Genomic DNA, 27292 nt, shown 5'->3' with positions numbered 1-27292 from the left:
ATGTTGTTTTTGACTGTAAAGTATAATTGAGAGTTTTGAAAGCCAAATTCATAATTTTCTCAAAAACTCCCATAATTTCTTCGAGCATAAATCATTTATGCTCAATTCACTCTTTTATTTTTTTTTGCATTTTAAATAGTTTGGAACATTTTTAAAAAATATGAAAGTATATTGATAGTGCATTGCTCACTGGCTAATGCGAATAAACAGAAACTAAAAACCTATTGTTCAGCATGTTCGTTCAATTCTTCCAGTCCTCAAATCTGACATCGCAAAAGAGGAAGACTATTTCACAAGAGGTGATTGTGCCACACCGAAGTCAATGACATCCAAAGTGAAAGTGCAACTTAAGAGATGGATTTTTTAAAACAGATTTTATATTGGTTTGTGTCTTTCGGCATACTCTTTATGTACCTGTAACTGAACCTTGCTGAGTGGGTGCTATGGGAATCAAAGTCTGTCAGAGTTCGACCCAAAAGTGTCACAACCACCTGTTAAGGAAACGCCCAAGGCCGGAAGGATTGCACAGACGCGGGCCTCAGACTGCGCCTCGCCTTTTCTATGAAGAAGTGCAACAAGAAAGATGTGCGCTTTGCTTTGCCTCTTCCTGCCCATGTGGGTTGTTGGTAAGTTATCTTCTTTTGGAATTATAAATGAGACACTTTCTATGTATAAATCAAAGATACGATGTGCAGATAAAAAGTGTTTTGGTGTATATCAGAGGTGTCCAAATGTTTTCATGTGTGTGCTGTGTGAAGAGAAGAAGCAAAAGAAGAAAGAGTGAAAGAAAAAAACATTTTTATCTGAGTTTTTTATTTTCCAGAGTGAAAGTCTGCCTCGTTGCGCTGTTAATTGGTTTCCTACCTACTATAGAAAATGTTCTATGCTAAGGTACTCGCATTGCCTACCACCAATACCCAAACCTTCGACATCTACACTTCTAACGCTGCCCACTCCCACTGTTTAAATGTTTTTAATAGCATTGCACGGCATCTCAAACATTATCCTTTGTACATGTCGTAGGTGGCTATAAAATGGACAATGGGCTATATATATATATATATATATATATATATATATATATATATATATATATATATATATCTTTACAATTTTCATTCTTACAATGTATGGAATAAACTACATTACTTTGTTTTTCATTTGGTAGCCTATCTTTTGGATGCACTAATTTTTGCCTTAACGTGTTTATCGGTTTGAAATAAGTAGGAATTTTATGTTGCCAAAGGACTCTTTGTAATTTTTCAGAAACTCCTGCAATGTACGGTACTGCTACTCCTCTCCTTTTAGAATCTTGAGAATTATTGGTTTCGTTCGCTATTCTTTCTTTCTGACATTTGTTGAATGACCACTGAGGGTACCCACAGTTAGTGAGTGCTCTCCTGATATGTTTTGACTCCTTTTCTCTACCTTCAGTGCTAGTTGGTATTAGTTTAGCCCTATGCTGGAGGGTTCTGATAACTCCTAGTTTATGTTGTAAAGGGTGGTTAGAGTCAAAAAGTAAGTATTGGTCAGTGTGCGTAGCCTTCCTAAAGACTTCTGTTTTTAGCGCTCTGTCCTCTTTTATAATTACTTTACAATCCAAGAAGGCTAGTTGGTTCTCTTGAATGTTCTCACGAGTAAATTTAATGTTGAAGTCTACAGAGTTGAGATGATCTGTGAAGGATTGAATTTCTTGTTTCTTAATTATGACAAAAGTATCGTCCACATATCTAAACCAGTGTCTAGGTTTTGTCCCTGGGAAGGATGTGAGGGCCTGTTTCTCCATCTCTTCCATGTAAAGATTAGCCACTATGGGTGAAACTGGTGAGCCCATAGCACAACCATGGATTTGTTTATAAAATTTTTCCCGAAATTGAAAATACGTAGTATTAAGGCAGATTTCTAATAATTGGCAGATGTGATCCGGTTTCAGTTTGGTTCTTTCATGCAGAGAAACATCCGCCAGCAGCCTCGTCCTCACCACTGAGACTGCTGCTGGGGTTGGGACAGATGTAAAGAGAGAAGTCACATCGTATGATGCCAAAGTTTCCTCAGGTTCCAATATGAGGTCTTTGATCCTCTCTACAAACCCTGTGGTGTTCTCACGGAGGAAGTTTGGCACTACTGAGAAGAGCTGATATATATATATATATATATATATATATATATATATATATATATATATATATATACCCCCAACTAGACGTACTAACTCAAGTTGCATTACACTTTGGAGCACATTAGACCATCGTGTAGATCTTTTCATTTTAGACTAGCTAATCGATGACAAGGTTTCTTCAGCCGTCATCTGTACAGATGACGGCTGAAGAAACCTTCTCATCGATGGACCACTCCTGTACGACTGAGAGCTTACACAGACGTACTAGCTAAAAATGTTATCAATTGATCAGAAAAAAAAGAGGAAAAGGAGGATTAAATAGACTCATAAGAAGTTGTCAACGCAAGTGATGTGATATAAAAAAGGAAATGTGAGTGAAGCCATTTGTCAACCAGTGACGTGCGGTGAGGTTCATGGCTGGTGAGGCACTGACATCATCACATTCAGATTTACAAACATTTGAACTCCACAGAGTAGCTTATTCACCATTTGATTGGCAACAGTTACCGTGTTTTGTTTAAAATGTCATGTCAGTATTCTTTATGTACTGTATACAAACTGTAGCATAGAAAAAAAGAATTAAAAAACGTTATCGTGTTACCTTTACTTATAAATGAAGTCCAAGTCTCTGTCTCAATGCCAGTGAAGAAAGTTGTCCTTGATCAGTCCCGTTCCGACTGTATACATGTTTTCAGTCTTTTGTGCTGAGAATGACCGCTTCACTAATGTTGTAGTAGCTGGAACATTGAGCACGAGCTGGAGCAACTTTGTCGCTTCAGGAATAGTTTCAATGAGATCCTTCTTGGCCAAAAAGCTGAGAAGCTGGCCAGGAGATTTACATTCATCCCTCACTGTTTGTGAGCTATACAGTCCGGTGTTGGTCTTCCTTTAATTATTATCTCCTGCTTCAATTGAAAGTCCAGTTCAGAAAATTCTTTCAATTTAGATATATAATCCACCGTTCTGAAAATAAGGCCAAGCAACACGAAAACATGACTGGATGGTTGCACTTAACTTGCTAACTGTTTACTGTAGTTTGCTGTCACTAATTCTATTATTCTGCAGCCGAGGAGTCGCAAGAAGAATCTCCAATCACCAGCGCCCCCTGTCATGAGGCAGGAGAACTGTGTGCCTCACCGATGCACACAGTTTTGATGATAATAAAATAAAATAAATACTGTAGTAGTGTTTATAATGTACAGTGACTGTACATTGTATACACGAGCAAAACTGTAGAAATTTAGTTCATATACGAAAAGCTTTTGAACAATTTAATGGCGATATGCAGAGGGTCAGCAATGCGGTCTCACTGCAGAGCAAGCCAGCACAGTGAGCATAATGATTGTGCAATCCATGGTGAGGCACAGCCGGCTGCTGCCTCACCGCTTGTCTCCACTTAAATAAACTACATTACTTTGTTTTTCATTTGGTAGCCTATCTTTTGGATGCACTAATTTTTGCCTTAACGTGTTTATCGGTTTGAAATAAGTAGGAATTTTATGTTGCCAAAGGACTCTTTGTAATTTTTCAGAAACTCCTGCAATGTACGGTACTGCTACTCCTCTCCTTTTAGAATCTCCGACCCATTGTTTGTAGCATTGACTCCTCTACATACAATGTAGCCAAATATTTAAAAACTATTTTAGCTCCGTTGGTTGGTAACACAGAATACCACGTAGAGAACACCACAGGGTTTGTAGAGAGGATCAAAGACCTCATATTGGAACCTGAGGAAACTTTGGCATCATACGATGTGACTTCTCTCTTTACATCTGTCCCAACCCCAGCAGCAGTCTCAGTGGTGAGGACGAGGCTGCTGGCGGATGTTTCTCTGCATGAAAGAACCAAACTGAAACCGGATCACATCTGCCAATTATTAGAAATCTGCCTTAATACTACGTATTTTCAATTTCGGGAAAAATTTTATAAACAAATCCATGGTTGTGCTATGGGCTCACCAGTTTCACCCATAGTGGCTAATCTTTACATGGAAGAGATGGAGAAACAGGCCCTCACATCCTTCCCAGGGACAAAACCTAGACACTGGTTTAGATATGTGGACGATACTTTTGTCATAATTAAGAAACAAGAAATTCAATCCTTCACAGATCATCTCAACTCTGTAGACTTCAACATTAAATTTACTCGTGAGAACATTCAAGAGAACCAACTAGCCTTCTTGGATTGTAAAGTAATTATAAAAGAGGACAGAGCGCTAAAAACAGAAGTCTTTAGGAAGGCTACGCACACTGACCAATACTTACTTTTTGACTCTAACCACCCTTTACAACATAAACTAGGAGTTATCAGAACCCTCCAGCATAGGGCTAAACTAATACCAACTAGCACTGAAGGTAGAGAAAAGGAGTCAAAACATATCAGGAGAGCACTCACTAACTGTGGGTACCCTCAGTGGTCATTCAACAAATGTCAGAAAGAAAGAATAGCGAACGAAACCAATAATTCTCAAGATTCTAAAAGGAGAGGAGTAGCAGTACCGTACATTGCAGGAGTTTCTGAAAAATTACAAAGAGTCCTTTGGCAACATAAAATTCCTACTTATTTCAAACCGATAAACACGTTAAGGCAAAAATTAGTGCATCCAAAAGATAGGCTACCAAATGAAAAACAAAGTAATGTAGTTTATTCCATACATTGTAAGAATGAAAATTGTAAAGAGCAGTACATTGGGGAGACTCAACAAATTCTCAAAAAAAGACTTTATCAACATCGCAGGGATAATACTAGTGGGCCTCAATCGGCAGTACATTTGCACCTAAAAGCTACTAACCACTCATTTGACGACAATGAGGTTAAAATCTTAGCGAAAGAACATAGATGGTTTGAAAGGGGGGTAAAAGAGGCGATTCTTATAAAACAACAAAATCCTTCATTAAACGTATTTGAATGGGAAATGTGAAAATTCAGCGATTTTGAAAAAAAAAAAAATGGTGAAGTTAAATGGAAATTAACGTTAAAGTACAAATCACTAAATAAATATAACTGTTTAATTTATTTTTGTCATTTGATATTTCCATGATGACAGGTGAGGCACAGCCTCACCTGCCTCCCCTGACTGCACGTCACTGTTGTCAACGTAGGTTCAAGATTGTCCCTATTTGATAAGAGCCTTATTAAATCCACACAGACGGATGAATGACCTGCAAAATGAGAAAAGGATTGAGTTCATTGCTTCCATTTACAGTGGTTGGAAGAAAATGCTGAGAAATGCTGAAGACCGCATAAGTAAATCACATCATCTTCTTCATTTGCTACAGATTAAGTGCAGTTGTATATGAGAAATAGCAACAAACCATGCATGATGATGTCATGACTATTCTGGCCTAATACTGTTGCAAACTGGAGAGAAATTGTTTTTTCATCAGCAGAAACACTCCTTTTTTTTTACCTCATGATTAATGCTTGATAAATTGACTGATTTCATCCATTGTTTCATCCATTGTTGTAAAACACATAACGTGGCTTCTTCTTCTCAACCACAGAAAAACTTATCCGGTGTCTGTAGCGAGACCTTGAGAGTTTTAAAAGGTGCTTCTAAATGAAGTACAATACAATTAAGGGATCCCATTCAAATGTACTTGTGAAGTTGAGTATGAGTCTCGGGTGGTAATCGCTCACTGTATTTCAGCAGATCATAAAGAGAGAAAGACACTTGCAGTGCCATGCCATAATCTTTCATTGGATTGGATTAGCCTTTATTAGTCTCGCAGTGGAGAAATGTACATTTCACAGCAACAAACTTCTGAAAGGCACAGTAAAGGAAAGGAAGAAGTAAAAAACAAACTACAGGAGCTGCTTCGATGAGAAGGTTTCTTCAGCCGTCATCTGTACAAAAGTGAATTTTTTTGTACAGATGACGGCTGAAGAAACCTTCTCATCGATGGACCACTCCTGTACGACTGAGAGCTTACACAGACGTACAGGAGCTGCTGTAAAGGCAGCCACTCTCACGGCACCATCTTGAAGTCAAACAAAAACAAAATAACAAATTATGTGACACAACACTTTCCGCACCTTGTTTGTTGTATGAAGCAGTTCTAGATGAAAGAGGTGTCCTTTTCATCAGTGGATCAGGGACATCATGGTGAAATGAGCACACGTCCTTCAAGTTGAAAGCAAATACGACGCTGTAGCATCCATTGATGAAAAGAAATTGTCTTACATCTCCTGTCCCACGTAAATCCCCTTCAATTTCAAGCCGCGACAGTTTCACATATGCTAATTTTAGTTCTAGTTCAAATACTGAAATGCCATGTCCTATATTATTGTTTCATGTTTTTTTCATGTTTAAATACTCAGCGAGACTAATGATCATTGCTTTTTCATTTTGTTATTTTTTTACAAACTGCAGTTCTCCCTGTGTCCTTGTCATTCAACATTGACACCACATATCCCAAAGTGTATAATGGCAATAAAAAAGCTTTCTTTGGATACAAAGTGCTGCAGTATGTGTCGGGCTCCAAGAAGGGGTATGTTTGAGCTTCTTTTGCCTTTAATTCCAAATATTTTTGCAGTTTTCTTCTCCTCTGCTTTTTATTTAACACATCTATACAGTGAGACCTCGATTTATGAACCCCTTGGCTTACGAACTTTTTGGTTTACGAACGTTACATTTCAGAAAATTTTAACTTGGCATGCGAACTATTTTTCAGGATACACATGGAGCTGCCACAATGAGTGATGTGTTGTTCGCGAATGAGCCCGTTCTTCTAACAACAAAATGGCAGCCGACTGCATTTATTTGTCTATTCCCCAGCCCCAGTCTTCAGTTAAAGCCATGTCACGAACGCAGCAGTGGGGGATCAGGTTACAGACAGAGAGAGAGAGAGAAAACACACACACGAAAGGGAGATGACAGAGTTTTAAACCAAAAAACAAAAGTGAAAAATAAAAAAAATAAAAAAAAGTTAGTAAATGGATAGAAAACAGTGAAATTTAGACTTGTTTCAACTTTGAAAATTCAAAAGCAGAGTGTAGACTGGAAGGTTAAAATATCCCATCAATCAGCTCCACAAATAAACCGCACAAGTCATCTGTACACTTGATGCAAAAAGCTATCAACCCAGCTAAACAGATCACAATTGATGAAGAACTAGATACAATTATCACAGAGAAAACACCTATAAGGGATCCTTCCTCAAGAGGGTGAAAGAAGAAGGTTACGTTCCTCATCAAGTGTTTAATGCTGAGGAAACCGGACACTCCATTCCATCAAGCCATTAATGACCTTCACAAAGGTAAATAAAATGACTTTATTGTATAGTACAGTTTACTTCTTTAATCATAATACTATAGCAAATTTATTGTACATAAAAGAAGGTATATTTTGTGTAGTTTTAAAGCTTAGAAAATTACGTATGTTTTATGTGGACCTGGGAACGCATTATTCTCATTTTAATGGTTTCCGATGGGAAATTAATTTTTGGGATACACACTTTTCGCCTTACACACTGTGTCTGGGAACCAATTAAGTTCGTAAGCCAAGGTCCCACTGTATTTCAAAAACATTTCACCAGCCTTTTCTGAACTATAAGGCACACCCGAAATCATTCATTTTCTTCAAAAGATGGCCCTGCGCCTTATACGCCGGTGCACCTTATATGTGAAGTAATATTGACACACAAACACAAAAGATCTCACAACTATTGTCAGCAGCCACCGATTCCAAAATGTTTGCCAAAATGTTCAGTTTTTGGCACAATGATTATAAATGGAAAATGTTGTGTTTTTTGCTTGTTTTTGTATTTTGTGTCCCAAGAGTAACATTTTGGGGACGAATGAAGTTTTTAGAAAGCTGATTTGTGGTCTATTAATAAAGTTTGACTGACCTAGATAAGATAAGAAAAAACCTTGATTAGTCCCACAATGGGGGAATTTGCAATCACAGCAGCAAAATTGAATAAGGTGGGGTAGAAGAGAAAAACAAAGTATGACATGCACAAAATCAAATTTCTTATAAAAAGAACTGTACATGGTACGGAATGCAGTATAAAATATAAAATCTCGACTTAAGCATATATGCAACTGTATATTTGCAGCATGAAGTGGTTGTGCTATTTACAATATGGTTGGTGTGAGTCCAGAATTTCACGAGTGTTTATTCATCATCTGACTATCTGACTGTTTTGTTTACATTCCCTTGAGTGCAAAACGTAACCCCAGCCGCTAGTGTTGCGCCTTATAATGTCATTTGATGTGCCTTATATATGGAAACATTTTTTAACATCATTCATTGAAGGTGCACTTTATAATCTGGTGAACTTTATAGTCTGGAAAATGTAATAATTGAAACTAACTTCCATCTCGATGTTTTCTCCAATCCTCAGGATACTTGTCACTGCACCACTTCAGAATAATGGAACTGGGGCAGTATGCAAACCAGATCACAGCCAAACTATCAACTGCTTCCACCCACAAGGTATGGTATGCAAATAATATAAAGCCATGGAGCCACCAGCTGTCAAGAAACATAATATAAAATTGTTAATATGCAGAAAAAAATAAACAGACTTGTACTCGACAGCCAATTCCTGGATAAAGAGCCTTTCATTGTTATCCAAGGAACAGAAATGGTTGGGGTACAAAAAGTGAATTTTGTTTGTATAATTCATTCATTCATTCATTCATTCATTCATTCATTTCCCCATCTGCTTGTCCTCACAAGAGGCGAGCATGTCAAGTGCCATGATGCTTGCCAACGTCTCAACCAAGATTTCAAATTGTCGTATGTAAACCACAATTCCAGTCATTATTCTTGACTTGACAAATGTTAAAACTATCCATCCATCCATCCATCCATCCATCCATCCATCCATCCAGCCATCCATTCATCCATCCATCCATCCATCCATCCATCCATCCATCCATCCATCCATCCATCCATCCATCCAGCCATCCATTTATCCATCCATCCATTCATCCATTTTCTAACGCTTATGTGAGGTCGAGTCGGTAGAACGGCCTGTATCAGGGTTTTCTGTACCCCATACTCCCGAAGCACTCCCTACATAACTCCCCGGGGGACACGGTCAAATGCCTTCTCCAAGTCCACAAAGCACATGTCGAGGCAGCAACCCCTGTACTCGCTGATGGACACCAGAAGTCAGGGATGCCGTCAAACTGAAGGAGTCGTATTCGGCCTTTATAATCTGGCCTGCGGGACCCCAGAGACAGCTGACAGGTATCGATTAGTCAAGTGGAATGTAGCTTCATTGGTCGCCGAGGCAAAAACTTTGGAAGAGTCCGGTGAGGCCATGGAAGCTGACTTCCGAACATCTTCCAGAAAATTCTGATCCACCATCCAGAGATCGGAGAGCCAATCTCAGAGTCCCCAGATTCTGCTTCCTCCAAAGAAGGCGCGTTGGTGGAGTTGAGGAGGTCTTTGAAGTACTCTGCCCCCCGGCTCACAACGTCTTGCGTCGAGGTAAGCAGTGCCCCATCCTCACTGTACACAGTGTTAGTGGTGCAATGCACGCCCTTTCCGAGACGCTGGATGGTGGATCAGAATCAGGCCCGCAGGCCCGCAGGCCAGATTATAAAGGTCTAATACGACTCCTTCTTCAGCTTGACGGCATCCCTGACTTCTGGTGTCCATCAGCGAGTACAGGGGTTGCGGCCCCGACAGGGACCAACGACCTTACGGCCACAGCCGTGGTGCATAGGCACAAACAACAGTCAGGACCTGTCACCCCACCCAAAGGCAGAGGGAAGCAGCCCTCTCCTCTAAGTACAGCCGGTGAGCCTGGGGGCAATGAGTATGTCCACACCTGCTCTACGCCTCTCACCATAGGCAATTCCAGAGTGGAAGCGAGTGAAACCCCTCTCGAGAGGGCTGGTACCAGAATCCTGGCTGTGTGTGGAGGCAAGTCCGAGTATATCTGGTTGGAACTCTTTTAGCTTGGACACCAGCTCGGTGAAAACTAGTTATTCATTAATTTGTTGTGGGCTCTATATGTAACATGTGGAGGGGATTAAACATTTTAATGGCTTCCCCAAATTCATAATGTGGCCTGCGTCAAAAATTAGTTTGACACCCATGCTCTAAATTGTGAATGTGTTAATAGTTTGTGTGTCCCCTGCGATTGGTTGGAACCAGTTCATGCTGTACCCAGTCTACTGCCCAAGGAAAGCTGGGATATGTTCCAACACACCCACGACCCTCGTGCGTATGAGTGGATTAAAAACATGTATGGATGGATTTATGGATGGGTGGAGGGATAGCAAACCGCAATAGGTGGGGGTCACTATGGTTTTTGTATAATCTCATCTTCAACCATATGCACGTGGCAGAGGTAATAATTGTACCACTGAAATGCCATTGTCACAGGACTCTCATTTGAAGACAAAGGCATAGAAGTCAAGCACTTTGGACTGTCCATAGCCGAAGACTCAATACACTCCCAGTTCACTGTAAGGATATCAAAAATTATTTGACTGTTGCTATATTATTCCCATGAAATTTGTCTTTTTCATTTAATGATTGAATATTAATGCTCATCTTTTGTCATATAATATGTTATTGTCTTTTTGTGTGCAAAATGAAATTAATGGAATTGTATTATACCTCAGATAGCAACCATACATGTTTTCAGAATATCATGTATATCATTTCGGTCTCTGCAAAAAAACACATAAATCTTGGCTTTGTGTTTCTTTACATGGATCAGAGCTGTGTACCAAAGCTTTTTAATTGAACTAAATATAATCTAACCACAAAATTTGTTGAGATTATATTTATATTTTGTAATTAATCTTTCCCAGATTTGCAGCCCCTATGTAGCTCACGAATGTTATGATAACTCCTACCTAAACAGTGTGTGCTACAACATGACAGACGATCTACGGGAAATCACCTCTTTCAAACCGATTTTCCAAGGTAAAAGATGTTAAATGATAATTTGCTAAATATTTCTAATCATAGTCTCCTAGTGTTGCATCACTGTTTCCTGCGACCAATTAATATATTCATTCACTGCATAGAATGCCGAAAGAAGACTGTGGATCTCGTCTTCCTCTTTGATGGGTCAGGGAGTATGGATGATGAAGACTTTGAAAAAAATAAAGATTTTATCATGGATATCATGAACAGCCTCAAAAACACATCGATCAAGGTCAGTGGCACATTGACAGAGTTGTGATATTTGCAGTTGAATGAATCCATGCCTGAATTTGGCCTGCACAGATTTCTGATAGGAATCCCTGCCCCTTGAGATCAATCCCTGCCCTGTTAGTCATGCTGGAGTAGAAGCGGATTCCTGTGACACACTCACAATTTTTGGCAGTGTTGTAAAATATAGGTGGTCACTATAGGCATCATGAGTTCAAAAATCAGTTTGGATTTAAAAGACATGCACACTTTGTATCAAACTTAATCACGTTGCTCCGCTTTAACATGTACTGTGCTTGAATTGTAACACCCCAAGCATCAATATTTCTTCTGTATCCAGGTATGTTTTATTTTGGATTTGTACACCAATTTGCCATCCAAAACATGTTTATTTGGGGTATACTCACTTTTGTTGGCTGTGTGTAGCGTTGTTTTTGAGGAGGCAGTGGACATGTACACTACTTTAAATTAAGCAAAATGGCATTTCTTTGGTGTTGTGACATTTAAAGATATGATGGAATAATGACAAAGATGTGAGGGTTGCCACTCACTTTTGAAAGAAACGGAATGAGAATTGATCCCATCTTTCTACCTTGAATTCTCCCCCTCCACAAAACTGCTTTCAATTTGGTTGGCACATTCTTGCTATGTGAGACAGGTCACAATGCAAACAATTGGTCGCTGTGTACTAGATTAGATTAGATTAGATTAGATTAGATTAGATTAGATTAGCCTCACACTGGAATCATTGACATTTCACAGCATCAGAATGATGATAGGTAGAGGAAAGGAAAAGAAGAAGTAGAAAAACAAAATAAAGGAGCTGCTGTCAAGGCAGCCACTCTCGTGGCACCATCTTGAAGTCAAAAGAACAAAATAAATAATATGACATAACACAAAAGAAAGCAGTTCGACATGAAAAAGGAGAGCATCAAATTGCTCTTTTCACCATTGGATCCGGAACGTCATGGTGAAATGTGCACGTCTGCTACAAGCTAAATTTTGTAAGCAAACACGAAGCTGTACCATCCATTGACGAAAAGAGATTGTCTCACTCCTCCTGTCCCACGTAAATCCGCTTCAATTCCAAGCCGCGACAGTTCCACATACGCATCGGCGCTCTGCGCTGACGCTCCTTTCTTCTTATCGCGGGCTCCTCAAACCATGCATCCATCCACTTGGGGACAGTCCAACAGCAGCGACCTTTCCGCAGAACAAAGCGGGGCTGTGAAAATGCTGCCCATTATAGCCGCAAAAAAAGCACCAGAACTGTCCAGCGATGACCGTCAAATGACACCGAGATGCCTCTCAATCAAAAACAGTGCTGGCATATTTGTGCTGGCAAAAAGGTGTAGCCGCTCAGCAGTGTCCTCCTTGATGGATATCGTGGCCAAAAATGCTGAAAAACAATCCGCATCCGGTCCACACAACGAACAATAACACAAATTGACAAAAGAAAACACAAAGATAACAGAAAACCAACAAAAAACTGCGAGGCTCCTGAGAACGCTTGCCGACGGCTGCCTACCTGGGAGCCATATTGGATATTTTAAATAATATATAATATTGTAATACCGTAATAACCAGAAATGTACGGGCATTCACCCCAAAATAATGTCATGTAATTGTGCTTTATGTCAGTTTGACTTTCTCTTTGTTCCATTGTATATTTAATATGTGAACACTCATCGTATTTCTTACAGTTTGCAGCAGTTCAGTTTGCCACGTCTCATAGAACAGTCTTTAATTTTACTGACTATCAAAGTGGGAGTGCGCACCGAAAGCTTCGAGTGGAAGGTCATATGGGGACCCTCACCAACACCCACCAAGCCCTGAAATTTGTATTGTAAGTGATATGAAGACAGTTTTCAACCGAATTTGAGATCTTTGTTTTTCATCTTTTTTTTCATCTATTAGTGAGTTGTTTTGTGTTAACTTTTGAAGTAAAAATGAATCGATTCCATTTTGGGATGAGACTGTAAAACAAAAAAAGGAGAAAAAATGAAGGGATGTGAACAGTTTTCTCATGCATCGTCTGTCGTCCATGCGGTGAGGGACAACTTTGTAGATGGTTTGAATTAGAGCAGATGATGCCGAGTAAAAAGTGATCTTTGAACAGAAGTCAAAAGGGGGAAAAAAATAAAATAATCATAATTACATATTAATAAAGATATTTTTCCACAGTTTTTACACATAATATTGAATGAATTTTGAGCACAAATTCAATGTGTACCATTTTTGGGGCTCCAACAGGACAAACCTCTTTGAGAATAAAGATGCAGGTGCGTCAATCGATGCAATGAAAGTTTTAGTCTTGATCACAGATGGAGATCCAAGTGACACGGATGAAGATGCAAATATGATTATCGACACCTACATCGAAAAACGCATCATTCGGTTTGTCATTGGGGTGAGAATTATTTTTATTCTTGAAAACATTTACTTCTTGACTGAACAACCTCACCCTAATTTTGAACAAGAATTTGAATTTGGAAGGAGAATTGCGTTAAGATAAATACAGAAATCATTTCTAAACTCTTTGTTGTTGTTTCAGGTGAAAATCGAGAGCCTGAATGAATTGAAGATGATTGCTTCAGACCCAAAAGACAAATATGCCTTTAAAATTGACCATTACCATGGGCTCACAGGATTGCTGGAAAACTTTCAAAAACACATCTTTAACATCGAAGGAGACACCAAAGTGGCTCGCGCACAAGACATGACCAATGAAATGTCTCAGAGAGGATTCAGTGCTGCATTCTACAAGGTAAAGAACATCTCTTCGCCCAGTTTTTTTGACAGTAATGTGTGTTGTACGTGCCCAAACTAGTCTAAACTGTTTCGATTAATAATGCATTTGTGACATTTGAATTGAAGAATCTCAGGGGCCGCTATTTTGACTTGTCCTGGTAGATGCTGACGACTAAATAGAATACAGTATCAGGCTGCCTCAGGTCTCCGCTTGTGAATGTCAACATGACTAAACCCAGAAATAACGAGCTGTGATACCCCTGATCTGAGCCCTTTTGCACTGTGCTATTATTTTAAGTTGACAGCGAGTGGCTGTATATAACATTTTAGGCTCTATTTTAGTTCAGGCACACGACGAGTGAAAAGTGCTGTCCGCCCATGTGCATGGGTGGATATTTTGGCGTTTTGCATGATTTTGTGTGGGTGAATATATTTTTGATGTCACCTTGCTGTGCCATCGTGGGATTGTCACCTCGTCGTCGCAGTCCAGAGCGCGCCCCTCCCCTCCTGTCGCCTCTTCCGCTGCTCCTTTCGAGACGGCCACTCCCTTCCTGACTCACCCGGGCTACCGCACCTGTTTTCGATCCCCTTGATTGTGCCTTCTGGCTATAAAAGCCACTCTTACCGTGCTGTCTTTGTCGGAGTAATCAGGAAGTTCCCCGCTACTGCCACACCTTCCAGGTCTGAGCATTTATTACCCTCACTGTTACCTCTTTTGTTTGTTGATTGATTACGTCTCTCAGTAAAAGACTCTTTTGGAACTCTGTCTCACCGTGCATTTTGGATCCAACCCTTTTCGTCTTCCGTCGTCCCTCGAGTCTTGTCACTACGCCTCGAATGGACGTGACAGGGATAGAACGTAATCTTTTCCCAGCGAATCCGAGCAGCATTTCAGGGTGATCGCAGCACAAATAAGTACGCCATTCTTGAACATTGCAGAAACATAAATGAGACTCACTCTACATAGTTTGTGCACGACGGCAATATCTTTACTTTCGGGATAATATACTTTGGCCATGTGCGTAAAACGTGGGAAATTGGAGACTGCTTTTTACCTCCCAATCGTGCACCCTTGTGGGACCAATAACGGGTATTAAAATATTTTAAGAGGATATTGATATCTCAGCCCTCCCTTTGAGATGAGGTGAGAAGCTCGGTCTTCCGAGAGGGACTCGTGGTCGAGCCGCTTCTCCTCCACAAAGAGGATCCAGATGAGGTGGCTCGGACATCGGATTAGTATAGCTCTTGAGCGCCTTTCTGGTGAGGTGTTCCGGGCATGTCACACTGGCAGAAGAACCTGGAGACGACCCAGGACATGCTGGCAGACTAAATTTCCCAGTTGGCCTTGGAATGCCTCGGGATCCGCTGGGAAGAGCAAGAAGAAATGGCTGGGGAGCGGGAAGTCTGGGCTTTCCTACTAAAGCTACTGGCCTGCGATCTGACCACGGATAAGAGACGGAAAATGAATGGATAAATGGATGGTTGGATGATTGTAATTGTTTGAATGAATTGACTCCTACAATAATTCAAAGTGATTGTCCCTTGCTGGTGTTATATTTATGAATGAAATTTGATGAGGTCCACCACGCACGTCCCATTACAGGACCACTTAATATCCGCCACAACTTGCTCCAAAGTGAAATATAATGCTTGTTATTCCTGATGACAGGACACCTTGATTCTGGGTTCAGTGGGCTCCAACAGCTGGCGTGGTGCACTGTACGAGCGTAAAGATCAAAGTGAAACACAGATTGAAGATTCACAAATGCAGATGGATTCCTACATGGGTATTATTTCTTCTTTTTAAAATTTTTTATTCAATTTATAATAAGAAACATTGGCGGCCTTTTGGGGACTTTCATAATCACAATCCCATTCCACACCCCTCAATCTATGTTGTTCCTTTACCCCCCAACAACACTACATATATAAAACATAATGCTTCTGGCGCATGTGCTTACTGCGGCTGTCTCACAGTCAAGAACTTCTGGGTTTGACTCAGCTCTCATGTATCTAAGTGATAACAAAATGGTTCACACCTTTGAGCAGTTTGTTTTTCTCTATGAGTGTCCTTCATAAGTGCCGAGATGGACAAGTAACTATCAATGGGGTACCTTGCCCTGCTCTTCCATTACCCTGAGCACAGTATTTAAAGGCAAAAAGATCTATATTGTTTATTTCTAGTGTGACACTATATAGTGTACAATAAAATATTTAAGTGTTTTTATTACTGGTACATGTTAAAATTCTCAACTGTCATTTACAGTAAGTGTATGATTAATAAAACCGAACGGCAAAAATATTGACCACGAATTGATGATCAGTGCCAAATAAATTAGAACAATTGCAATCAGGGGCTGGAAACTTGCCTTTATTTTTTTTTCAACATTTGCATCTGTCACAACTTGAGACAACATAAGTGTATAAATTAATAGCTCTACCTTAAAATAAAAAAACAAGAAAATAAATTAACTTAAGAGTGCGGAAAGTGACAGATGCAGAGGCAAACACACACCAGGAGATGCATACAGTAGTAGACCACAACAACCATTACAAAGCGCATTCCAATCTTTTTTGATCAATACTGTCGTTAAATTGTCATGTTACATCATCCGACCAATCCCTTCACCACCAGACCAAAATCCAGCCCGACCCACCGCAGCTTCCAACAAATTCCAAAATGACGTCAATGTTAAATGTCAAAGTGATTCTTCAATCACAAACATTTTAGACTTGAAACTGTTTGTGATCAAAGAATAAAACAAGGCTATATAGTTTAAAACCACAGTTGTATGCTGAGATGTGAAAGGGTCAATAAATTTATGCTTAGGACATCTTAATTTAGAGATCGGAGATCTTAAAAATCATTTCACGGATATTGGTCATCATTGACCAGAAATATGAAACAAAATGAGTATTCCCAAAAGATGGTTTACATCAGGGGTGACAAACTCATTTTTTGCCGCGGGCCACATTGTAGTTACAGTTTCCGCTCAAGGGCCGTTACAAATTTGGAGAAACCATGATAATGTTTGATCTCTTCCACATATTACATACAGAACGCACAACAAATTAATGAATAACTACTTTCCAAATCTGAACTCAAGAATAAATGACTGTTATTGTGTTTTACATATGACCATTTCAAATTTTCACAAGCATCATGGCACTTTGACATGCTTGATTTGCTTTCACGGGCTGAATAAAATGATGTGGCTGGCCAAATTTGGCCCTGGGCCTTGACTTTGACACCTGGGCCATGCTTGGGCGACAATGATTTGATGCATGTAATTTGAGTCCTAGCTTTGAAACTCAAGTTTGACCATCCAAAATTAGCATATGTTTTATACAGTTCATTTTTTTGTAGTTGTCGCCATGTGTCGGTTATGTGACTGGTAATGTTTTCATTGTGTATCTTGTCTGCGACCGAAAGATACAATCCGACTTCCCTGTAACATTGAACAAAACAAGCAAATATAAAACGTACAACTACTGTAAGGAATAAGAATTTAAAAGCAAATGGTCTACATATTTATTGCATTCAAACCTACAGATTAAATTCCAGTGTCGTTGAACGTCTAAAGTGCATTTTTTGCAGGATATTCGGTTTCTGTGGGACAGGTGAATCGAGTACCTCTATATTTCACTGGTGCACCAAGATTTGACCATGTCGGACAAATTGTAGTCTTCACTTACACCGGGAACATCTGGAACGTCACCCAAAGAATAAATGGGGAACAGGTTGGTAACGTTCATTCAATGTATTGTATGAACATGTCTTCTTCTTTTCCTTTCGGCTTTTCCCTTCAGGGGTCGCGACAGCGAATCAATGTCCTCCATCTATTATTATTATTAGTATTATATGACCATGTATTTAACTGTAATTATTTGACTTTACAGTAGACATATTTGAAATACACATTGCCGTATAGTACAGCGCCAAATACATACAGTATTTGGCGCTGTTTTCGCACAAGCGCAATTAAAGCATAGACGAATTTTCCGGATTGGTGGAGTTTTCTTTTTATGTATTTATTTTTTTTGTATTTAGACTTTGGACAGGTACAATTTAGCCCAACATGTTGTTTGCAGCTTTGTAGATTGTGGAATATCTGGGTCATCTGTTTAAGTCCAATCTTACAAAGCTTCTTCTTCTTCTTCTTTTGCTTTCGGCTTTTCCCTTCGAGGGGTTTCCAAAGCGAATTGGTGTACTCCATCTTCAGAGGTTTGATTCGCATGTTTGTTTTGGCCACGCTTTTACGTCGGATGCCCTTCCTGACACAACCCGCTGTATTTATCCGGGCTTGGGACCGGCACAAGAAGACACCGGCTTATGTCCCCTTGTGGCTACAGAAAAATCAACTCTATGAACTTCAAGATGAAGATATACTCAGGATAAGGCTCCTAAACACAAAATGGTCATCGGCACAGCAACATTCTAACAAAGCAAAACTATACTCACCATTTGAAGACAATGCTTTTCATAATTCACAAAAAAAAGCATTGTTCATAAAAAAAAAAGTTAATTCAGGTGCAGCGCATTGTAATACGGTATGGCGGGTGTCCAAACCTTTTGTAAAGGGGACCAGATTTGGTGTGTTAAAAATGCAGGGAGCGGACTTTGGCGGACGTTCTTTACAATATCACAGCAATTAATTAAAATACATTTCAATGAGCCGTTCTGTGTTTCACATTTGCTTTTTATTTTAATTTCAGCTATCTTAAGCATGTGTTTTGGTTCATTTCAAACAAGCGCGTCAAATTTGAATTGCCATTGAAAATTGAATATTCACTTAACTTCATTTTTAACACTAACTTTTTTGTAACAATTGAACAAATGTAATTGTACTTTTAGGTGAAAATTAGATTTGAAACCTAGAAAAAATATCTCATCATGGCAGTTTAATATTTCCAGAATTTTTCAACAAAATAACTGAGAAATGAAGTAGTCAGCCCTCGCACTCAACTTTTCTTCTTTTGTTGATTGTCGCCATCTTAGAAAATTGAGTGGCTCATTCGGTCAATTACTGTACTCGTATACTAATTTTTCTCTTCCTAATTGAGCCTCTAGATTGCAGCTCTTAGCACACCCAGGTAACAGCGCTACTACCCAATGTGTTCATTCTATATGCGGCCCAGACGTTATTGATTTTATGAAGGAGGCTGCGGGCCAGATGAAAATTGGCCACGGGCCGCACTCTGGACATGTCTGCGCGATGCTTTAAATCAGGGGTGTCAAAGTCATTTTTTGCCGCGGGCCACATTGTAGTTATGGTTTCCGCTCGAGGGCCGTTATGAATTTGGGGAACACATTAGAATGTATAAATCCCTTCAAATATTACATATAGAGCACACAGCAAATTAATGAATAACTCGTTTTCAAATCTGAAGTCAAGAATAATGACTTTTATTGTGGTTGACATCCAAAAATATGACATTTTGGCTCAGATTTTAGCAATCATCATAGAATTTCACAAGTTTGATTTGCTTTCGCGGGCCGAAAAAAATGATGTGGCGGGCCGGATTTGGCCCGCGGGCATTGACCTTGACACCTGTGCTTTAAATTGTACAAAGCCAAGTAGACTCTCTGTGTTCCATTCATTGACAGGTATAACTGCAGGCTCTCTCTATGCAGATGATGTAGCTGCCGGTGCATTAAGAACCTGCATGAAGAAAAGTAACAATATGAAAAATGAAATTAAATGTGTGTTCCCCCAAATCTTCAGATTGGTTCCTATTTCGGGGCAGAACTTTGTACGGTGGATGTGGACTCCGATGGTAACAGTGATTTTCTCTTGGTGGGAGCACCTCTGTTTTACCATCCTCAGGAAAAATCTGAGGGACAGATCTACGTCTACACGCTGACTGATGAGGTGGGCCCGGATAAGAACTGACTAGAATAGTAGGAACAAATGAATCATTGAATGAATATGATTAAGTGACTGTTTTCTGCAGATTGTGCTGAAAAGTGAAATACATATTACCCAACTGTCCACAAGGAGATTTAGCACTAGCTTAGCCAGTCTCGCAGACCTGAATGGAGACGGGCTGCGCGATGTTGCTGTTGGGGCACCTCTTGAGGATGATAATGCAGGGGCAGTGTACATCTACTTCGGTGACAGACACCAAGGGATGCGCAGTGTTTATAGTCAGGTGAGAAATCTGTTGTTATAAAGTGGCTTGAATTGACTTGATGACTGAACTATGAGTGCAATAAAAAACTAAATTTGCGGTTCTGTTGTGTGCAGACATGGGCAAACTACAGTCCACGGGCCACATACGGCCCGTTAAGCTTTTTAATCCGGACCGCCGAACTAGTCCAAATTATAGTAAAAACAGTGTCTGAACCTCATGAAAAAAAGTTAGCGGACACCAGGGCAGACAACTCTGAAAAGATTCCTGCCCCATATTCCAGGTATCCGCGAAATAGTATGTAAATGCCATATCTTGCATATTCCTTGAGACAAATTTATTAACTGATAAGGGCTATTTGTCACGTTTGAAAGACAGTTAATAAATTGGGTTGTAGTGTTCTTACTGTGCTATGAGGTTTGCACACACTACATTTAATGCTTTAGTACAGGGGTGGGCAAACTTGCGGGCCGCATCGGGTTCTAAGATTTGACAGAGGGGCCGGGCCAGGAGCATTTGGAGGGAGTGTTTGGGCCGGAAATACTAAACCTAAGGCATTAAAGGACAACCGACGTCTCCGAACAAGTTATGTCCATAATTTGTAAAATCACTTCAAATGACTTCGACTGAGCGTATTTTACAAAGATTCCACAGCATATAGCTATAGTTTACGTTTTAAGACTTGCGCTGAATATTCATGAAGTCTTGTTTTCGAGTTGATGACGATCTCCATGTGACGTCACGTTTGGACCGCCCCTGACCGAGACAGCGACACAATGCATTTTGCGGTACTTTGTTTAGTCTGAAAACTTCCTGTTGATCCGTGTTGATGGCGAAATTAGAAGGGAAACATAAATAACGCGATGGTGAATCGTTGTGTGTTGCACCAAGACAACTATTTGATATTTGCTGACACAAATTCCCAGCTGACAAATCAGCCCATTTCCAATGGAGCCTGGGCGCCATCTTCTGCATTGTCTGGGTGCTAAATTGCTGTCATTGACGGCTCGAATTGATATGAGAGGACTCCTTTAATCAATTGCAAACATTTATGCTTTCGTCTTCAGAACTATTTGAATCATATTCATAACTGGATGAGTAAAGAGAAAGCATCTTCTCCGAATCTGAAGCCATTGTTTTGATTCTCGAGCAAGGCAAGACGTCTATGCGTGACGTCACGAACAAGGGGGTGGGACCTTCTGAAACTGGCCATTTCCGGATTCATTTTGAAGTCATTTTTATTGATGTTTTTCATTTAACTAAAAATATCAGCCTGCCTGCTTTGGGTATTTTAGATGCTATAAAACGTTTTTCTGTCAGTCAGTCCGTCAGTCAGTCAGTTCGTTAGTTACTTATTATTTATTTGTTTGTTTGTATATTTTTAAATCTTTAATTAATACGCCTCTTTCTGTGTTGCACCAACATTGCATTATGATTGTAAAGGTAGAATCAGCTATTGTATTCAATCTTTATGTTCCAAATACTGTAACCAATGAGTGTAGAGTACACAGGCATAATAGAGTTTAATCTGCCAATCCAGAGAATCACAGGACGAGAAGTAAAACATGGCATCAGATTCTTTGGAGTGCACATAAATGGAAACATAGACCTGGAAGATGATGCACTCCCAGACATAGTAGTTGGATCCTATGGAACAGCCGTTGTTTTAAGGTATGAATATCATAATCTGCAAATGCTATGATACCACATATGTATACCAGCAACATCACTTCTTTTTCCAAATCTTTTTTCCAAATGTATAATTATTCTGTCAAACATCAGCTGAAGTGGTCATTATTTTCCGTTATACTCCCGCAATACACAGTACTGTACAGCAGTGGTGGACCGTCAGGGCTTGCATGGCCTTCTCTGCTGGCCTAAAAATATCTGAATCACAGACTGTCTATGAATTCTTATTAGATAATTCCAATTTGTCTTTCAGATTATTTTCATTGCTTTTCCCCTGTTGTGCTGCTGCCAGATGTGTGTTTTCGTATTTAAGCATTTAACCAATCACATTTCAGCAATCATTTGTTACCAGACTCAGAAAAAAAGAGAGCCGTAAAAGCAAAATATTTTGAAATGTTTTTCAATGAGAGCCACATGCATGCATTTGGATTTTCCTTTATTAGTCTCGCAGGGGAGAATTTTAACAACAGCAAAGTGATGAAAGGAATGAAAGTAGAAAAACAAAATACATGAGCTGCTGGAAAGGCAGCCACTCTCGCGGCGCCGTCTTTAAGTGCAAAGACACATAGTGATTCCTTCTTAAGCACTTTCTGTACCCTTTTTGTTACATGAAGCAGTTCTAGATGAAAGAAGAAAGGATCAAAGCATTTTTTCAGCAGTGGATCAGGGACATCATGGTGGAATGTGCACGTTGACTACAAGCTAAATGTTGAAAGCAAACATGCTGCTGTAGCATCCATTGACGAAAAGAGATTGTCTCACATCTCCTGTTCCTGTTCCTCCGCGCTTCAATTCCAAGCCGTGACAGGTTCACATCCACATTGGCACTCTTATCGCAGGCTCCTCAAGCCATGCATCCATCCAGCCGCAGACTGTCCAACAGCGCTGACATTTCCTTTGAACAAAGTGGGGCTGTGAAGATGCTGCCAATTACAGGCGCAAAAAAAGCACAATGGCCCCAGAACTGTGTATACAGTATATGTACACACACACACACATATATATGTATATATATGTATGTATATATGTATATATATGTATGTATATATATGTATATATATGTATGTATATATATGTATATGTATGTATGTATGTATGTATGTATGTATATATATGTGTGTATATATATGTATATGTGTGTGTATATATGTGTATATATATATATATATATATATACAGTAAAGTCTCGTTATATCGATATTCGAGGGAGTCGGAAAAAATATCGATATAACCGGACTATCGATATATCCGATCCTGCGCAGAACTGCATTAACAAAAGCCGCCAAAAGAGGGCAGCCAAGCGCCATATAAGAAACGGAGCTGGCCATGAGCTCCCATTTTGTGCCTCTTTTTTTTTCTGGGTGAGAGCTGTTCCCCCAATGTTGCCTCAAAATGGCACATATAATTCTTTAATCATTGCAAACATGTATGCTTTCATCTTCAAAACTATGCTTTCATCTTCAGAACTACAGTGTATTTGAATCACATTCATAACTGGATGTGTAACAAGAAAGCATATTTTGATGACGGCTGAAGAAACCTCTCATCGAAGAAAGCATATTATCCGAATCTGAAGCCATTGTTTGAATTCACAAGAAATGCAAGACGTCTTGGCGTGAAGTCATTTTTATTGGTTTTGCATTTGAATAAAAAGTGACATCGGTTGTCCTTTAGTACACAGTATGGAATGTTAATAATTTTCAAAATCATCACGCTTCAGCAGACAAAACAAGAAACATTGTTGCAAAAAACGATTGCATTCATATACAGTACAGTGGACATGTACATAACACAACAGGGAAACTGCAACGCTTACATCTTACTGTATTATGTATACAATTTTAAAAAGTTAGCAATCTTCTTCTGCTTCCCATTTTTACCTTTTAACACAAGCACTTCAATCTCGTCTGCTACACACGAGCTAGCGTCTGAAAATGAAAATGGCTCTGCTACACGGGTGCTGGGCACGTAACAAACTCACGTGACCAAGTCGACCAATGGCGCGACCGATGGCGTGTCACGTGACCAAGTCGACCAATGGCGCGACCGATGGCGTGTCACGTAACCAAGACATGTGACCAAGTCGACCAATGGCGCGACCGATGGCGTGTCACGTGACCAAGACACGTGACGAAGTCGACCAATGGCGCGACCGATGTATCGATATAAACAGCAAAATGGCCGGCGGGGGATGAAAAGGAGCACCGTAATAACCGGATTATCGTAATAACCGGGTATCGTACTAAACGGTACTAATTATACATACAAAGACTAGAAATGTGCAAGGGAAATGAAAATAGTATCGTGATAAGCGGTACTATCGATATAACTGATATCGATATAACGAGACTTTACTGTATATATATATATATATATATATATATATATATATAGTGGCTATAGTGGAATGACATGCCGGCTCAGACGTCGCCCGCCCAAACAAGGTCTGCGTCAGGTGCTGGGGAACCAGAGCACCCTGGTGAGAAATGGGCTACTGGAACAAAGCGGAGATGGACGAGATGCGATAACATGGCTCTGTTGGAATGCTACTACTCAAGCAACCCTAGTCAGAGGGGTTACATGCGGAGAATGAGGGCTGAATGGTTACTTCGAAACCCACAGTCACGGTTGACCACGAAACAACTAGTAGCTCAGTGTTCCAATATCCACAAACGGCAATTGCTATCACAACTTGAGATTGATGAGGTACAACACAAATTCCGAGGTGAAGGGCCCCAGGCTGCCACATCAGAGGAAGAGGTTCAACCAGAGATTGGGAGGCAAGCCCCAATGAATGATGAGATTGGGAAGCCAGCCCCAATGAATGAAATGCTGAGCGAGGCAGCAACTGACCTGAGAGATAAGATCATAGCAAGAATGAAAACTGGGCAACTAAGAAACCGATTACATCGGCTATGTGAAGTACCACCTGAAAGTCTCATGGAAACTGTGAATGCAGCACTGAGAACGATCCCAACCGGAATGATCACGGAAACCAATGAGCTGATATACACCTAAGCATCAGTGATCCTAGAGATGCTCGGCTACAAGAGCAACCATGAGAGCCACGAGATTCATTACCCACCATGGAAAAGACGGTTGGAGGCCAAGATCAAGGCGGCTCGGAAAGATGTGAGTCAATTGACGGAGATCCAAAGAGGTGTGAATAAAAGGCCAATACCCAAGAGGTACATGCAGATAACCATACCTGAAGCACTCGAAACTGCCAAACAAAGGCTCCAGGCCTTGTCCAGTCGCCTAAAGAGGTACACGAAAGAGAATGAGGCCAGAAGAATAAACAGGCTTTTCGCAACACAACCTGCGAAAGTGTACGCTCAGTGGCAGGGTTCTAACAGCGGAGCAGACCCTCCAAGGCTGGAAACTGAAAGATACTGGAAAGGCATATGGGAGAAGGAGGTCGCACATAACAGCAGTGCACAATGGCTGGTGACTCTGAAAGAGGATCACAGCAACCTCCCTGAACAGAACCCAGTTACCATCACAGCGGCAGATATACAAGGAAGAGTCTCAGGTATGAAAAAAAGAACGGCACCAGGCCCGGATATGGTCAACACCTACTGGCTAAAGAAACTCACAGCTCTCCACGAGCGCCGAGGAGCACAAATGAACCAGTTGCTGATGCATGGGACTCACCCAGGATGGCTAACCGAAGGGCGAACAATCCTGATCATGAAGGATTCCTCAAAGGGTGCAATTCCTTCCAACTATCGGCCAATAACCTGTCTCTCCACAACATGGAAGCTCATGTCAGGCATCATTGCGGCTAAGATAAGTGGACACATGGATCAATACATGAGCAAAGCACAGAAAGGCATTAGTAGAGATACTAGAGGTGCCAAACATCAGCTGCTGGTTGACAGAACAGTCGCTCAAGACAGCAGGTCCCGACATACCAACCTGTGCACAGCCTGGATTGATTACAAGAAAGAATATGACTCGATGCCACACACATGGATCACTGAATGCTTGGAGTTGTATAAGGTCAACAGGACCCTGAGAGCCTTCGTTGCAAACTCGATGAGGATGTGGAAAACCACACTTGAAGCCAATGGCAAGCCACTAACGCAAGTGTCCATCAAATGTGGCATATATCAAGGTGATGCACTCTCCCCACTGCTATTCTGCATACCCTCAGCCAGATAATCGCCAAGACAGGCTATGGATACCGCCTCAGAAATGGATGACATAAAGCTGTATGCTAAGAGCGAAAGGGACATAGACTCCCTGATCCACACAACCAGGATCTACAGCAGTGACATCAGAATGTCATTCGGGCTGGAGAAATGTAGTCGGATGGTGACTAAGAGGGGCAAGGTAGTCCACACTGAAGGGGTCTCACTCCCTGAAGGAACAATAGCAGACATTGAACACAGCTACAAGTACCTTGGTATACCACAGGCCAATGGCAACCTCGAACTAGCAACAAGGAAAACGGCGACGACCAAATACCTCCAGCGAGTGAGGCAAGTCCTCAGAAGCCAGCTCAATGGCAAGAACAAGACCCGGGCAATAAACAGCTATGCCCTGCCAGTGATCAGATACCCTGCAGGAATAATAAGGTGGCCAAAGGAAGAGATTCAGACCATGGATGTTAAGACCCGAAAACTCCTCACCATGCACGGAGGGTTCCATCCCAAGTCCAGCACCCTGAGACTGTATACAAGCCGTAAGGAAGGAGGCCGGGGACTAGTGAGTGTGAGAGCCACTGTCCAGGATTAAACATCCAAGCTCCATGAATACATCAAAGAGAAGGCTCCAACGGATGATGTACTCAGAGAATGTCTCAGACAATGGGGAACAGAGGATGAGGTGATGGAAGAGGGACAATCATGGGAGGAGAAGCCCCTACACGGGATGTACCACCGAACCATAGCAGAAGTGGCTGATCTCAATAAGTCCTATCAGTGGCTAGAGAGGGCTGGCCTAAAGGACAGCACAGAGGCACACATCCTGGCTGCCCAAGAGCAGGCCCTGAACACCAGAGCCATAGAGGCAGGGATATACCACACCAGACAAGACCCAAGGTGTAGGTTGTGCAAAGAGGCACCTGAGACAATCCAACACATAACTGCAGGGTGTAAAATGCTGGCAGGGAAAGCCTACATGGAGCACCATAACCAGGTGGCTGGCATAGTCTACCGAAACATCTGTTCGGAGTATGGACTTGAAACCCCAAGGTCAAAATGGGAAACACCTCCCAAGGTGGTAGAGAATGACCGAGCAAAGATCCTGTGGGACTTCCAGATACAGACCGACAAGATGGTAATGGCCAACCAACCAGATATCGTGGTCATAGATAAAGGGGAAAAGAAAGCCGTTGTCGTGGATGTAGCGGTCCCGAGTGATGAAAAATCAGAAAGAAGGAACATGAGAAAATCGAGAAATACCAAGGGCTCAGAGAGGAGCTGGAGAGAGCCTAGAAGGTAAAGGTGACAGTCGTGCCTGTGGTGGTC

General features: G+C 40.8%; 1 protein-coding gene across 3 annotated transcripts in view; it reads left to right on the top strand.

The window, feature by feature from the left end:
- Window positions 1-312: 312 nt before the first annotated feature.
- Window positions 313-27292, top strand: part of LOC148892205 (integrin alpha-M) — a 45458-nt gene continuing 18478 nt past the window's right edge. The window contains exons 1-14 of one of the 3 annotated variants that reach the window (XR_016116250.1): window positions 313-626; window positions 6492-6609; window positions 8467-8558; window positions 10467-10549; window positions 10901-11015; window positions 11120-11250; window positions 12950-13092; window positions 13500-13656; window positions 13801-14013; window positions 15667-15784; window positions 17596-17738; window positions 19724-19870; window positions 19953-20150; window positions 21670-21800. Coding sequence is in view for 2 of the 3 variants with exons in the window: in XM_089006345.1 (XP_088862471.1) it covers window positions 584-626; window positions 6492-6609; window positions 8467-8558; window positions 10467-10549; window positions 10901-11015; window positions 11120-11250; window positions 12950-13092; window positions 13500-13656; window positions 13801-14013; window positions 15667-15784; window positions 17596-17738; window positions 19724-19870; window positions 19953-20150; window positions 21670-21800 (1832 nt within the window). In the remaining variant the exon portion in view is untranslated. The remainder of the gene's footprint in view (window positions 627-6491; window positions 6610-8466; window positions 8559-10466; window positions 10550-10900; window positions 11016-11119; window positions 11251-12949; window positions 13093-13499; window positions 13657-13800; window positions 14014-15666; window positions 15785-17595; window positions 17739-19723; window positions 19871-19952; window positions 20151-21669; window positions 21801-27292) is intronic. The other 2 variants (XM_089006345.1, XM_089006346.1) reach the window with 2 other exon arrangements.

The sequence above is a fragment of the Hippocampus bargibanti genome, linkage group LG10 (genome assembly GCF_051943395.1).
Source record: "Hippocampus bargibanti isolate YZ-2025 linkage group LG10, ASM5194339v1, whole genome shotgun sequence".
Classification (NCBI taxonomy): Eukaryota; Metazoa; Chordata; class Actinopteri; order Syngnathiformes; family Syngnathidae; genus Hippocampus; species Hippocampus bargibanti.
The sequence above is the reverse complement of the archived record's forward strand: the minus strand, read 5'-3'. Positions and strand labels throughout refer to the sequence as shown.